The sequence below is a fragment of the Bubalus bubalis genome, chromosome 12 (genome assembly GCF_019923935.1).
Source record: "Bubalus bubalis isolate 160015118507 breed Murrah chromosome 12, NDDB_SH_1, whole genome shotgun sequence".
In the NCBI taxonomy this organism is placed as follows: domain Eukaryota; kingdom Metazoa; phylum Chordata; class Mammalia; order Artiodactyla; family Bovidae; genus Bubalus; species Bubalus bubalis.
This window is the reverse complement of record NC_059168.1, coordinates 73,765,340-73,779,586: the sequence shown is the minus strand read 5'-3', so window position 1 is coordinate 73,779,586 and position 14,247 is coordinate 73,765,340. Positions and strand designations below refer to the sequence as shown.

The 14,247-nt window shown below is 47.5% G+C and overlaps 1 protein-coding gene across 7 annotated transcripts in view; it reads left to right on the top strand.

The window, feature by feature from the left end:
- Positions 1 to 14,247, top strand: part of EFR3B (EFR3 homolog B) — a 98,214-nt gene that overhangs the window by 35,365 nt on the left and 48,602 nt on the right. For 6 of the 7 annotated variants that reach the window (XM_025261445.3, XM_025261444.3, XM_025261443.3 and 3 more), the window contains exons 2-3: positions 7,637 to 7,713; positions 8,751 to 8,878. In XM_025261445.3, coding sequence (XP_025117230.2) covers positions 7,637 to 7,713; positions 8,751 to 8,878 — 205 coding nt within the window. The remainder of the gene's footprint in view (positions 1 to 7,636; positions 7,714 to 8,750; positions 8,879 to 14,247) is intronic. The other variant, XM_025261440.3, reaches the window with a different exon arrangement.

The window sequence follows — 14,247 nt, the reverse complement described above, 5'->3', positions numbered from 1 at the left end:
TTAAAAAACAAACTTCAGAGCCCAACATAGCAGAACAGTTTTCAAACACTTGTATGCTGATTTCCTCATGTAAATACTCTCCACTACCTAAATTTTTTCAAAGTTCAACTATTAGACGTTATTTTACTTGGCTTCAAGCCTTTATAAATGCATATAAGGAAAAATGCATAAACCCTCTGGAAGACTATTGATCAGCTACCAGCATCTCTTGAATTAGATAATCAGACAGGGATTTTGATGGAATGGGGGCTAATAAGGGAGTAATTCTGCGGTCAGTGTGAGCAGCTTGAAGTCCCCAAATGCCTTAGCTTGGAGGACCTTGGGGAATGGGCAGAGAAATGAGCAAAAGAAAGGTGAAAGGCTTTATAGGAAAATAGTGGGTGGGGAAAACAGGAAGGAACTGACAGATGAAGTGGACAAGGCAGCCATCCTTGGGGATCTGCTCCTCCATCCTGCTCCTCCTCCCCTGAGCAATCAGGTTCTGTCTGATGCACCAGTGCTCACTGAGTGCCAGTGACCCTCAGATCTTCAGTCTGGTCTCTCCCATGAGTCTCAGCGCTCCCCACGACTAACTGGATGATCCAAACTAGTTGATGCCGCTCCCCTAGTCCCAGCCACCTCCGTCTCCTCCATTTCAGTCAAGGGGGTTGTGGTCTCCAGTCACTGGAACAGAAAGCCCGCAGTCATGTTTCGTACCTTCCTCTTCTTCCTTCCCGCAGAACCCCTCAAGTCTTGCTGATTCTTCTGATATCACCCAGTTCAGGTATTGCCCCTCACCTGGGGTGATTCACGAGGTTCCCAGAGCTCATGGTTCATCTAGGCAAAATCTAACCGCTTCAGCCTGTTGTTCAAGGCTGTGCTCAGTCTGGCCCCAGTCTGGTCTTCTGTATTTTTCCTTCTAGAAATTTAGAGGAAAAAAAGAAAAAGAGAGAAGCCAGGAAGATGCTATCATTTAATCTCCAGCCCTCTAAGAAGGCGGGAGAAGGAAATGGCAACCCACTCCAGTACTCTTGCCTGGAAAATCCCATGGACGGAGGAGCCTGATAGGCTACAGTCCATGGGGTCGCAAAGAGTTGGACACGAATGAGTGACTTCACTTTCACTTTCTTTCACTTTCCTCTAAGAAGGAACCATATCATCTTCATTTTTCATATGAGGAAACTTGGATTTAGGTTAAGTAACTTACTCAAGATGAAGCAAATAAGAAGTTAGGAGAGCTGAGGTGTCAACCTGAGCCTGCCTGACTCCAGAGCCCAAATTCTTAGCCACTGTGCTCTGGTGCCTTGCAATCTCAAAGTGTGGTCCCTGAACCAGGGCCATCAGCATCACCTGGAGCCTGGTGGGAATGCAGAGCCTCAGGCCCCAGCCCTGGTCTGCTGAAGCAGAATCTGCATTTTAATAAGAACCCCAGATGATGAGTCTGCTCTTTACAGTTTGCAGTTGTAGAGGAGGAAAAAGTTTTCTTTGACCCTCTTAGGGTCCCTGGCTGGGTCTGAAAATGAAGCTGACAGAGAGATAGATTAACAGGGGAGATACAGACAAATGTGATTAAATTCTCACATGTATATGGAAGCCTTCGCAAGAGAACGAAAACCCAAAGTGACCGGAGCGAAGAGATTTTATACCTTTTAGGCAAAGAAACAATGCATTTGTGAAGAACTGACCTGTGGGTAGTGAAGGGTGAAGAGATAAGTGGAAGGATAGGGTTAGTTTAACAAGGTTTGTTTGCAGATGTCTCTGGTGACTTCTTAAAATTCTGCCTCCAGTTTGTCGTTGTTGTTTAGTCACTAAAGTAAGAGAAACATTTATTTTCTGTCTTTAGGCAAAAAGGGGGGAGCTTTTTCTGCCTTTTGCTGCCACTTAATTGCTTTCAGCTCAAGACAGTTTTTTATGTCAAAGAGGCATATTTGGGATGACATACTCTGGTTTCCTTCAAGATGCACTGCCCTAGTAGTCCCTGCCTTTCTGTATAAGCCTGGTCTAGCTCCCTAGCTAATGCATCCCTTCCCTGGAATACTGCCTAAGAACATCAGTGTCTCTAGAGGTAGATTTTGGGGTTTCAAATCCTGCCACTTATTAACTGTGAGGCTCTAGGCAGGTAATTTAACCTTTTGGTGCCTCAACTTCCACATCTGTAAAATTGGGAATAAAAGCAATACCTACCCCACGGGGCTGTAGGCTTAAAGAGTTGATGCTTGTGAAGTATTTCAGCACTGTGTCTGACGCATAGGTCCATCTAGTGTGCCAACAAAGGTCCATCTAGTCAAAGCTATGGTTTTTCCAGTAGTCATGTATGGATGTGAGAGTTTGACCATAAAGAAAGCTGAGCACTGAAGAATTGATGCTTTTGAACTATGGTGTTGGAGAAGACTCTTGAGAGTCCCTTGGACGATACAGTATACTAATGCATATATATATATGGAATTTAGAAAGATGGTAACAATAACCCTGTGTACGAGACAGCAAAAGAGACACTGATGTATAGAACAGTCTTATGGACTCTGTGGGAGAGGGAGAGGGTGGGAAGATTTGGGAGAATGGCATTGAAACATGTAAAATATCATGTATGAAACGAGTTGCCAGTCCAGGTTCGATGCATGATACTGGATGCTTGGGGCTGGTGCACTGGGACGACCCAGAGGGATGGTATGGGGAGGGAGGAGGGAGGAGGGTTCAGGATGGGGAACACATGTATACCTGTGGCAGATTCATTTTGATATTTGGCAAAACTAATACAATTATGTAAAATTTAAAAATAAAATAAAATTAAAAAAAAAAAAAAAAACCGTATCCCGAAGGAAATCAGTCCTAAATATTAATTGGAAAGACTGATGCTGAAGCTGAAGCTCCAATACTTTGGCCACCTGATGTGAAGAACTGACTCATTGGAAAAGACCCTGATGCTGGGAAAGATTGAAGGCAGGAGGAGAAGGGGATGACAGAGGATGAGATGTTTGGATAGCATCCTGACTCAATGGACATGAGTTTGAGCAAGCTCTGGGAGTTGGTGATGGAGGGAGAAGCCTGGCATGCTGAAGTCCATGGGGTCACAAAGAGTCAGGCACGACTGAGCAAGTGAACTGAACTGAACTGACACATAAGAAGTAAAGCAGCCACTGCCCTGTGACTCCCGCCCCTCATCGTCTTGTCTGTCCTCTCCTGAGAAGCCTTCCCCCAACCAGCAGAGCTCAAGGTGTTTTCTCCCTTTCTAGATTCTATTGCAAATGGTCTGGGACTTCAGTCATAGGATTGTACCTTAGGGGAAAAATCTTCTCTTATTATATTAATGAGAAAACTGAGTCTCAAAGATCAAATGGCAGACCTGGGATTTGAACTCAAAACCTTTTAAACTCCAAAATTAGCACTGTTTCTGTTAATAGTGACTCTGTGGAGCATAACTGCCACCAATAACCCCTGTTGTTTGAAGAGTTGACAACAGTCACCTTGGTACCTTCTGTAGAGACAGATCAGTAATACCATTTGGATTTCTTTTCTGGTCTTGGTCTATTCAAGTATACTACTGGTCCAATTTCACTAATTTTACACTTTTAAAAAGCGTGCATTTCATCTGATATTAAGGTGTTCCTTTTTCAACACTTTTCTCCCCATGTATGTTCCATTTTTGTTCCTAAACTTATTATTTGGTGTATCTCTTTTTCTTTGATAACTGACAATGTGTATCTTTTGGTGTTTGCCTATGAGTATTTTCAAATAATGTGATCGTGTTTTGTGATTATTTTGCTGTTTGTTTTCTGTTTCCTTAACATCTGCTCATATTTTAACTCTGTGTTTCTCTTTTCATTTTGTTACATTTCCAACTTAATCCACTTATTTTAATTATTTCTTATATTCTAAAATAAAATCCTATTTAAGACCTTAAAAAATAAAGCACTGTTTCCAATGTACTCTATTTACAGTAGCATATAGCTTTCTGTTTCCATCTAGTGCATGTGTGTTAAGTTGCTTGTGTCCGACTCTTTGCAACCCTATGGACTGTAGCCTGCCAGGCTCCTATGTCCATGGGATTTCCCAGGCAAGAATACTGGAGTGGGTTGCCATGCCCTCCTCCGGGGGATCTTCCTGACGCAGGGGGTTGAACCCGTGTCCCTTGCATCTCCTGCATTGGCAGGTGGGTTCTTTACCACTAGGGCCACTTGGGAAGCCCTCCCACATAGTAGGCAACACATATGCCTTGAAAAAAGAATATTAAAAGTATTCATCATGTTGCTATTTATAACAGTGAAAAATGGGGAGATGTTGATTGGAAATTTTAAATAGATTTCTTTGCCTTATGACTTTTCAGAGGCTTTAGTAAGCTTATTTGCCTGCGAATCTAAAATGGGGGATTTGGTGTGCATGGTTTCATAGATTTATTTGTCCTCAGACCCTTTTTCTGAAGAGTGCTTGTTAGTTTCCCACCACAGCTGCTCTCCTCATGACCCTGCAACAGCCAGCCAGTCCTGTGGGCTCTCTCCAGTGAGCCTCTTGCTGTATCTTTCAACAGCATTTGACTCTGGTCTGTTGTGTACACTGGAAATATGTCATATTTGCATTGAGGTTTGTGGAGCTGATGCTGAGTTAGGAAAGTTCGGGAATGCTGACTTTGAGAAGCCGGCCGGCAGTGACTGGAGGTTCAGGTCAAGTTATCACTGCAGACCCATAGGCCAGTGAGGTTAGGTATTCTGAAGGAATGTTCTGGGACTCTCACTTCTTAGGCCTCCAGTTGTCCCTTGGCCTTGGTCACCATCACTGAGTAAGTGAATGGTGGGGAAGCTGCATTAAGATGTACCAGCCAGCATGGACCAGCTGGCAGTCTGGGAAGGGCTCTGCCACCCTGGGCTGGGGAACGTGGAGGGAAGGGCAGCTGGTGGTGACCTACCCTGAGTGCTTTGCAGCATAAACTCGCTTTGGCCTCACAACAGCCCCAAGCGCTAAACCAGAACACCCGCACCCACAGAATGCCACTCCTTGCTCAGCATCACATCTGGGAAGTGGCAGTGCCAGGATTTGATTTGAAACTTATGCTGTTGCCCACTTGGCCTCAACTAGCCCCTGCCCTCCAGGAGTCAGAGGAGGCTGGAATGAAAGAGTGTACAAGAAGAAATTGCTAGGGCGTAGGTCCAGTTAGTTGCTCAGTCGTGTCCAACTCTGCGATCCCATGGACTGTAGCCTCTGTCCATGGGATTCTCCAGGCAAGAATACTAGATTGGGTTGCCATTTCCTTCTCCAGGCGATCTTCCTGACCCAGGGATTGAACCCCGGTCTCCTGCACTACAGGCAGATTGTTTACCGTCTGAGCCACCAGGGAAGCCTGTAGGTCTGGAAGCACCCAGAAGCAGGACAGCTCTGCTGACCGGGCACCTGCCCTCCTCTCTTGTTCTACAGTCTTCTCACCTCTCCCCCCAGGAGGGAAATGCCCGGGCCTCCATGTGATGGGTTCCCCCTGCCTTATGGCTTCTGGGGGCCTCTGTACTGGAAGAGGGACCCCTGCACGGAGGTTTATACCCTGAGTACCCAAAATAGGCTTGTGCTTTCTCAGACAAGTCTGGGTTTCTAACAACCGTGAGCTTGGCCTCAGTGCAGGGCAGGTCCCAGCTCATGGGTCCTTCAGAAAGGTTTGAAAATGGACTGACATTGGAGGGCTTGGGGCCTCTAATTTCTCCTTGTCTCTAGTTCTGACTCCCTTGAAGATGCACACAGATCCATGTTGCTGTTTTAGCGCGCAGGGCCCGTGCTCCGGGGCATCCTAGAAGAAGTGCACTGATGGCCGCACTGGGCAGAGGGCCCAAGGGCAGGTTTCAGTCCTGAGCCTCGTGGTCAGGGTCCCCCCAGGGAGCTGCCCCATCACAAGGGATAGCCCTGGATGCCAGCCAGCTGGAGCCCTCACACCTTCTCCCTGGTGGGCAGGGAGGAGATGAGGCGACGCCAGTGCCGGTTCAGCACAGAAAGATGGAACCCAGAGGCCAGTGTGCAGCTGTGGACTGGTTCTACCATCCTCCTTGTGCCTGGGGTGGGTGAGGGACTGGAGGACACACTGGGACCCTGGTGGTCCTTTGATATCAGAAATCTGATATCCTGCCTTTGGAGTGCCCCGTTTCCCCAGGGACACGCCCATCCCCTAACACCCGAGTCTCTCTGGGAGCCCAGATTGCCCCGTTCCTTCCTCCTCCTGGTGGTGCCGCCCACCCCTGATCCCCTCCCAGTCCAGGTCTCCCAACTCTGCCCCCCAACCGCTTTTCTCTCCACTGTAAAGCTCTTTGTGGCTCTTTGTGTGATTAAAGTAATTCCCACTAAAGTAATTCATTCTTCTCTGAATGACCCGTAGGCTTGATTCTTCCAGGGCACCTTTGCATTTCAAGTAGAGCATTTGTACAAACAAAATTAAGCGTTAATTGGTAGAGTGAGAAGGCAATTATTTTGGAAGGGGGTGGACTTTCCCAGGCCCTTCCCTGCCGTCCTCTCCGCTCCCTCAGGGGTCACTGCCCCCCTTCCCAATTCTAGGAGGGTGCAGCTGGGATATGCCAAGGGAGGTGTCTGCCGAGGATGAAAGGGAGGAAAAGAGCAGTGGTTCTAATTGAAAACTTGTTATGGTGGGACCTCTAGAATCATCAACTTTTTATTTTCCCAAGGTTTGTTCTATTATCACTGATTTCTTAACACTATCTCACAAAGGAGTTCACATCAGTCTGCAGCTTTCTGACAACGTATATTATTCTTTCGCTCAGTCACTTCGGTCGTGCCCAATTCTTTGTGACCCCATGGACTGCAGCCCACGAGGCTCCTCTGTCTTTGGGATTTCCTAAGCAAGAATACTGGAGTGGGTTGCCATTTCCTTTTTCAGTGGATCTTCCCAACCCAGGAATCAAACCTGAGTCTCCTATGGCTCCTGCATTGCAGGAATCTTTACCACTGAGCCACCAGGGAAGGCCACGTTATCTTAGGTTTTTGTTTTGCCCCAGACTGGTGAGAATCTCCTGTGGCGGGAGAGGGCTGGTGTTGGGAACCACCGACCAGGTGGCCCCCGGAAACCCTCCAACTCTCAAAGACCACGGCTTTCAAACACTGTGGTCTCGCTGTGTTAAAGATGCATTTTCAAAGGTTAATAATTAATGGCAATGTTAATTTATCATAGTTTCACATAACATTCTATAATAGAAATGGCCCCAGGAGAGACGATGGTAAAGGAGATTGAGGACCAGAGTGGAGAAGAAGTGGACAGAAAGCGAGAGGGTAGGGTAGGTGGAGTAACCGCTCTTCCCAGCTGGATGATCTCCCAGGACCTGGGGAAGAGTCTTGGGCTGCAGGAGGCAGTTTTATATAGTCTTGGCCCAGAGTGTGTGTGTGTGTGTGAGTGCACACGCACGTGCACATGCCCTCACACATGTGTGCTCAATGGCCTGGCTTCCTGAACAAATTCTGATCTGCTGGCACCTATGCCTGATCCCCAAGCGAAAGACACCTAACAAGAAAGGCAATGTCTTAGAGTGGGGGCGGGGTGGGGAACCAGCAGGAAGGATCGAGGCTCTGGTGCTGTAACAGAGGGACCCTTCTGTTTCCAGCCTGGATTTGGTTTCTCAGAAGCCGCCCAGCCTGGCCCCGGGAGGCTTAGCTCAGGGCATTCTCGTTGCTGTTCCAGGTGTGTGCGGCTGCTGCGGTGCCCTGCGCCCCAGGTACAAAAGGCTGGTGGACAACATCTTCCCTGAGGATCCCGAGGTGGGTCGCATCTCCTGCCACCAATGTGCCTCTCACCGTCTCACCCGATCCAGGGCCCTAGGGGTTGCCACAAGGAGAGGCGAGCCCCCCAGGGTCACTCAGACACTCTGAAACCACAGCCACAGCCCTGTCAGTGACCAGAGGCAGTTGGAAACCTGAAAGCTGAGGATCTTCGGACCCCTCTGAAGGCAAGATCTGCAGAGGGCTCGGAAGTTTGTCTTGGTGCTTCCGGCCGCTGCTGAGCATCTTGCACACTCGTCTCTCTCTGGGTGATAGTTCCTGGAGCCACTAACTCTCTGGAGGGTACTATTTCCCTGACATCAGGTGTGAGCATTTCCTTTCCTGGGTTTTGGTTCTGGAGCTCATGGTCTTCTATGTGCTCCCTCTGGTATCTGCCAGGTGTCAGATGGGCACACAAGATGCCTGGTTTCTTGGTTTTCCCAGCCGCCACTCAACTGTCAGACTGCAATGTGGGTCATGTGGTTTCAGAAATGTCAAGGTTTGATGTACTTGACTTGCTCTCTGGAAATCAATGGCCTTTTCTTGATGGGCAGGGGTGGGGGGGTGGTCACATTTCCAGCATCCTCTGAACAATTCCCTGAAAGCTATAGAGCTGCCTTCTTTCTGTTCACTTCTTGATTTTGGAGATCCAAAATGTTTTAATTCTGGGTTGCTTTCATTGAAGTCTGTCATCCATTCATATACACATGCATTCACACACATATATATATATACATTCATGAACATATACATATAAGTATGTAAACCCATATCATATACACATGCACAGATATATGTACATTTCTATCATTTACTATTTTTATTTATAGCTAGCACACTTTGGGCTAAGTTGTGAGCTCCTAGAGAGTGGGGTCTATGTTTTAATCATTTTTGTATCCCCGAAGCCCACATGGTACCTGTCACATACATGATGGGCACTCTGTTAAACATTGATTAAATTGAATGATCACTTACCTTTGGACTTGAACTCTTCTAGCCATCACATGGCCACAGTGAGGATGACCTGTCTTTTACAGGATGGCCTGGTGAAGACCAACATGGAGAAGCTGACCTTCTATGCCCTCTCAGCTCCTGAAAAGCTTGATCGCATTGGCGCCTACCTCTCCGAGAGGCTCATCCGTGACGTGGGTCGTCATCGATATGGGTAAGTAGTATGAGAGGGGGAGAGAGATTTTCAGAAATTATATAATATTATATTTTTAGGGCAATACTTGGGGTCCTCATGGACATGAGTTTGAGTGAACTCCGGGAGTTGGTGATGGACAGGGAGGCCTGGCGTGCTGCAATTCATGGGGCCGCAAAGAGTCGGACACAACTGAGTGACTGAACTGAACTGAACTGAATGAAAAAAGTCAACTGCAGGAGAGACATGTCTGTTACCTAATGTCACGATCTGGAGTGGGGTGGATGTAAAGGGAACACTAAGATGTTTCTGGTGACACTGTTGGTGGGACAGAGGGAAAAGCAGATCCAGGGCAGTTGTTCATGTGTCCCATTGGTTCTATTCTCCACGAAGCCTTTTATATCCATCCTCTACTTTGCTCCTACCTTTTTCCTGGTGCAGACTCTGGGTTACTGCAGTGGCCTTGGAAATAGTCTCCCTGCTTCCCATCTTTCCTGTTCTGGCCCTTCCAGATCAATACTGCTAGCTATGATCTTTAAAACACAGACCCAAAGCTATACTTTCCTGGCTCCTTTAGCTTCCAATCCAAGTTCCTCAGCCTGACTTCTAAGGCCTTCCACTACCTGCCCCCAAATTGCCTTTGCATGCGTCCTCAGTCACTTCAGTCATGTCCGACTGTTTGCGACCCTATGGACGACAGCACGCAGACTCCTCTGTCCATGGGATCCTCCAGGCAAGAACACTAGAGTGCATTGCCACACCCTCCTCCAGGGGATCTTCCTGACCCAGGGATCGAACCTGCATCTCCTATGTTTCCTGAATTGCAGGCGGATATTTTTTACCACTGAGCCACCAAGGAAGCCCCAAACCGCCTTTAACCCCAGCCAAATCCACCACAACTGCCATAGCTGCTCTACACCTACTCCAGATGGACTAGCTAATGACCCCCCCACCTCACTCTCTGGCCTCTGCTTTTGCAGCAATCACCTCCCTGGACCCTCTCTGTCCTGTCTCCCAGCTACCACCTGTTACCCCCACCACCCTCCAAGGCCCCTTCCTCCTGATGAGGAAGGTGGAGTGAGAACCAGAGGGTGAAAGTCTGCACTGTGCTGACAGAGTATAGAGGTCCACCCTCCACAGGACCCACCAGCCACTCTTACATCAAGCTATCCCTGATAGAAAAACAAGACTGAAAACAATTCATTTCTGCGATCCCTTTCTATTAATATAATAAAATTAGGTTAACATGCTCAATAAAAAGGGCATGAATATACTGAACATGCTGATTATATAAATCGCCTTGACATATTATAAAGCAGGCTCAAGCAAGTACAATAAAAATATCTTTATCCTAGATTGAACCTGAAACTAATATGCAAGCGATGACATTAAACATTTAATACTAATTTTGCCTGCCCTCTCTGCACTGATGGTTCTCTCAGTAAAAAATGTCCTGTAGCCAGCAGAGCCACTTAGAAGCACTCCACTGCCCTCAGAACTATCACTCAAAATTGGCATCATTCTGTTAAAAATAGCCATTGCAGCCTCTAAGTATTTAAAGCTTTGATGGCCTCACTGGGGGCTTTAATCATAAACACTGGGAGAAGAGAAATCTGTTAGATCTGTTCTCTGGGTCTCTTTTTGCCTCTTCCACGAGTTTCCTTACCCAGCTCCACACTCATCACCATTGTCCTAATCACTGATGGTAGCTTTGGAGTAGCAAAATATTCACCTACAGACAGGTGAGATGCTGTGAGGAGCTGTCTCCCTACCATCATTTGGGTGTTTGTGTTTGTGATCTGACCATATACATGAGAACTTTGGGTGTTGGACCGAGTGGTAGAAACACCCTCCTCGACAGGCATGTGTTTAGCGTCAGGGGTGATAACTCAATGTGGGCAGAGAGAGAATAAGATAAGAATTTCAAGGTATTTCTCCTTGGTATGGGCTACGATGGACAGTGAGATGCAGAGCAACAAAAAGCAAGAATTCCTCCTATTTTCCTCCTTTCAGTTCAGCCCAATTGCTAGAACACCCCTAGAAACTGAAGAGCAAGGGAGGTAACAGCAGTTGTGGGTGAGACTCGGGGTTGACTGACAGTGTCCCCAGAGCAATGACCATGTGTAGAAGGCCACATTAGAATCTGTCGGATTGGGACTTCCCTGGTGGTCCAGTGGCTAAGACTCCAAGCTCCCAGTGCAGGGGGCCCAGGGTTTGATCCCTGGTCAGGGAACTAGATCCCACATGCTGCAACTAAGAGTTTGAACACCATAACTGAAAAACAAAAAATCCCAAATGTCGCAGTGAAGATCCAAGATCCTGTGTGCTAAAACTCAGACCTGGTGCAGCCAAATAAATCAATTTTTTAAAAATTATTTAACAAAATGAATCGTCAGGTTCCCCAGTGACTGGAGGATGGAGACCCCCACGCCAAAAGAGTTGGGCTACTTCCCCAGGAGCCTGGGCCTGGTACTGACTTAGTGGGGCTCCCAAGAGATACACAGTCCCCAGAGGGACTCTGAACCCTGTTAGAAAGTGGAGCTGACCCTGCAGACAGAGATTTTGCAGATTCCTACTAGACAGGAAGGTTCATCGTTCCTTCCCTTGGCTGACGTCAATCCCTGCTTCTGGGCTCCTAAAACCAGGAAGTTTCTGTTCGGTAGGGAGAACTTGACTGCATACATTCAGACTGCCCAGAATGAGAGGTTCTTCATCAAGGCTGCTACTCTCTGAGTGATTCTCAGTCGATGACTGGCCCAGCTAAAGCTGCCCCCTCTCTCTGTCAGCTGGTCCCCATCTCTGACCCTGGATCTGCACTCCTTTCCAACCAAGTCTGGTTCCCAGACCTTGCATGCTGGCTTCTTTCCCAGAGGGTCCTAAGGCCACTCCTTGCTGAATAAGAGATGTTCAAGCATCAAGTGTGAGAGTGTTAGTAGCTCAGTTGTGTCCGACTCTTTGCAACCCCATGGACTGTAGCCCACCAGGCTCCCCTATCCATGGAATTCTCCAGGAAAGAATACTGGAGTAGGTTGCCATTTCCTGCTCCCAGGGATCCTCCCCCAGGGAGTGAACCTGGGGCTTCTGCATTGCAGGCAGATTCTTTGCCATCCCAGCCACCAGAGGAGCAGAAGCAGCTGCCTATTCTAGAATTCAATTCAAGGAACTTCCTGCCTCTCCCCAAGCACCAGGCCCCCTGCGTCTTTTTCTCAGTTGTTATACCTCACCTTCTGCTTTGGTTGGCCCATGACCCTGAGTTCCTATTGTAACCTACTAACTGGCCACTCCTGACCTCGGTTACTGCCCATGAACTCCAGTCCATCCCAGATTCCTTGATTTCTGCTGGGAAGCCCTACTAGTGGATCCAAGACCCTTGATCATCCCTGCTGCTGTGGTCTGTGCCCCACTCTTGCCTTCGCCCCTAGGCCCCTGCAGTAGATAGTCTTCACCACCTTCGACCTTCCCCACCCTGCTCCAACAACCCAGTCAGGTCCATTTCTCAGACCCCTTTCAGGATCCCGAGTTCTGATTAGATCTCTGCTAAGACTGTCCTGCTCAGTGAACATCACCCTGAGAAGACTGTGCTCTCTCCCTTTGAGAATATGGATTTAAAGCATAGGATGTACCCAGGAAGGTTATTGTCAGATAGGACCAAAGCAGTGAGCATTAGACTAGGAGGTTCCAAGATCCCACTAACTTCTAGTCTTCTAAGATACTTTGAAAAGTTTAAGTTCTCAATTACAGTCCTTCCATCCCTGCATGCTAAGTCACTTCAGTCGGGTCCGACTCTGTGTGACCCCATAGACAGCAGCCCACCAGGCTCCTCTGTCCACAGGATTCTCCAGGCAAGAACACTGGAGTGGGTTGCCATTTCCTTCTCCAAAGCATGAAAGTGAAAAGTGAAAGTGAAGTTGCTCAGTTGTGTCTGACTCTTAGCTACTCCATGGACTGCAGCCCACCAGGCTCCTCCATCCATGGGATTTTCCAGGCAAGAGTACTGGAGTGGGTTGCCATTGCCTTCTAGTGTTAGGATTAAAGATGAGGATTGAAAGAGAGTGTATTCAAAGGGGCTTCCCAGGTGGCGCTAGTGGTGAAGAACCTGCCTGCCAATGCAGGAGACCTAAGAGAACTTCTCTGGTTGAACTTCTCTTGTTCAATCCCTGGGTTGGGAAGATCCCCTGGAGAAAGAAATGGCAACCTGCTCCAATATTCTTGCCTGGAGAATTCCATGGACAGAGGAGCCTGGCGGGCTACAATCCATGGGGTCACACAGAGTCAGACACAACTGAAGTGACTTAGCACACAGCATGTACATATTCAAATAACAAGGCTTTAGAACTTCCCTAGTGGTCCAGTGATTAAGGCTCTGTCTTCCAAAGCAAAGAGTTCAAGTTTGACCCCTGGTCGGGGAGCTAAGATCCCACATACCTCTTGGCCAAAAAGCCAAAACATGAAACAGAAGCAATATTGTAACAAATTCAATAAAGACTTCAAAAACGATCCACGTCAAAAGAAAACAAAAATCTTCAAGAAAAAGAAGGGGCCTTAAACTTCATTTACTTTTCAGTTTCACTTCTACCATAATTTTCACTTTCCATCAAAGTTTCCACTCCTGGTAATTAGACATTTTTTTTTTTTTTCCTGGCTGGCAAAGGACAGTCTTCCTTATCAGGATTTTCTGGGAATTTTTTACAGGAAAAGGAAAAGCAGCAATCTAAGCTCTGGGGTTTGGGAGGCCTTCTAGTTTCTTCTCTTGCCAAACCCCACCCCATCCCTTCCTTTCCCTCATTTATACTCTGTAAAATAATGGTGAAACCCTTCATATTGAAGGACGCTGGGATGATTCATGTTATGTCTGACTCTTTGTGACTCCCATGGATCATAGCCCTCCAGGCTCTTCTGTCCATTTTTTAATTTTCCAATTTTTTAAGCAAGAATACTGGAGTGGGTTGCCATTTCCTCCTCCAGGGAATCTCCTCAACCCAGGAATTGAACCTGCATCTCTTGCATCTCCTGCATTGGCAGGCGGATTCTTTACCACAGTGTCACCTGGCATGTTCTGGGATGATTCATAGAAGAAGAGAATTCCATGCTGCTGCCTGCTCCCATTTCCCAGCTGCCGTGTTTCATTGCCAGAATGTGTCCATGTTTCCCTGCCAGCTCTTTGGAAGGGCCCCACCCCCAGGCTGCTCCCTCAACCCTGCAAGAGTCAGCCTGCTTCATGACCTACACGGTGGACCCAGTATGTGCCAGGCTTGGGTCTGCAAGATCTTAAGATTTTAATAACTTAAGATACTAGTATCTTAAGTTGTTTTCAACTTTTACTTATTTATTTTGGCATGGGTAGGATCTTAGTTCTCCCACCAGGGATTGAGCCTGTGCCCCCTGCAGTG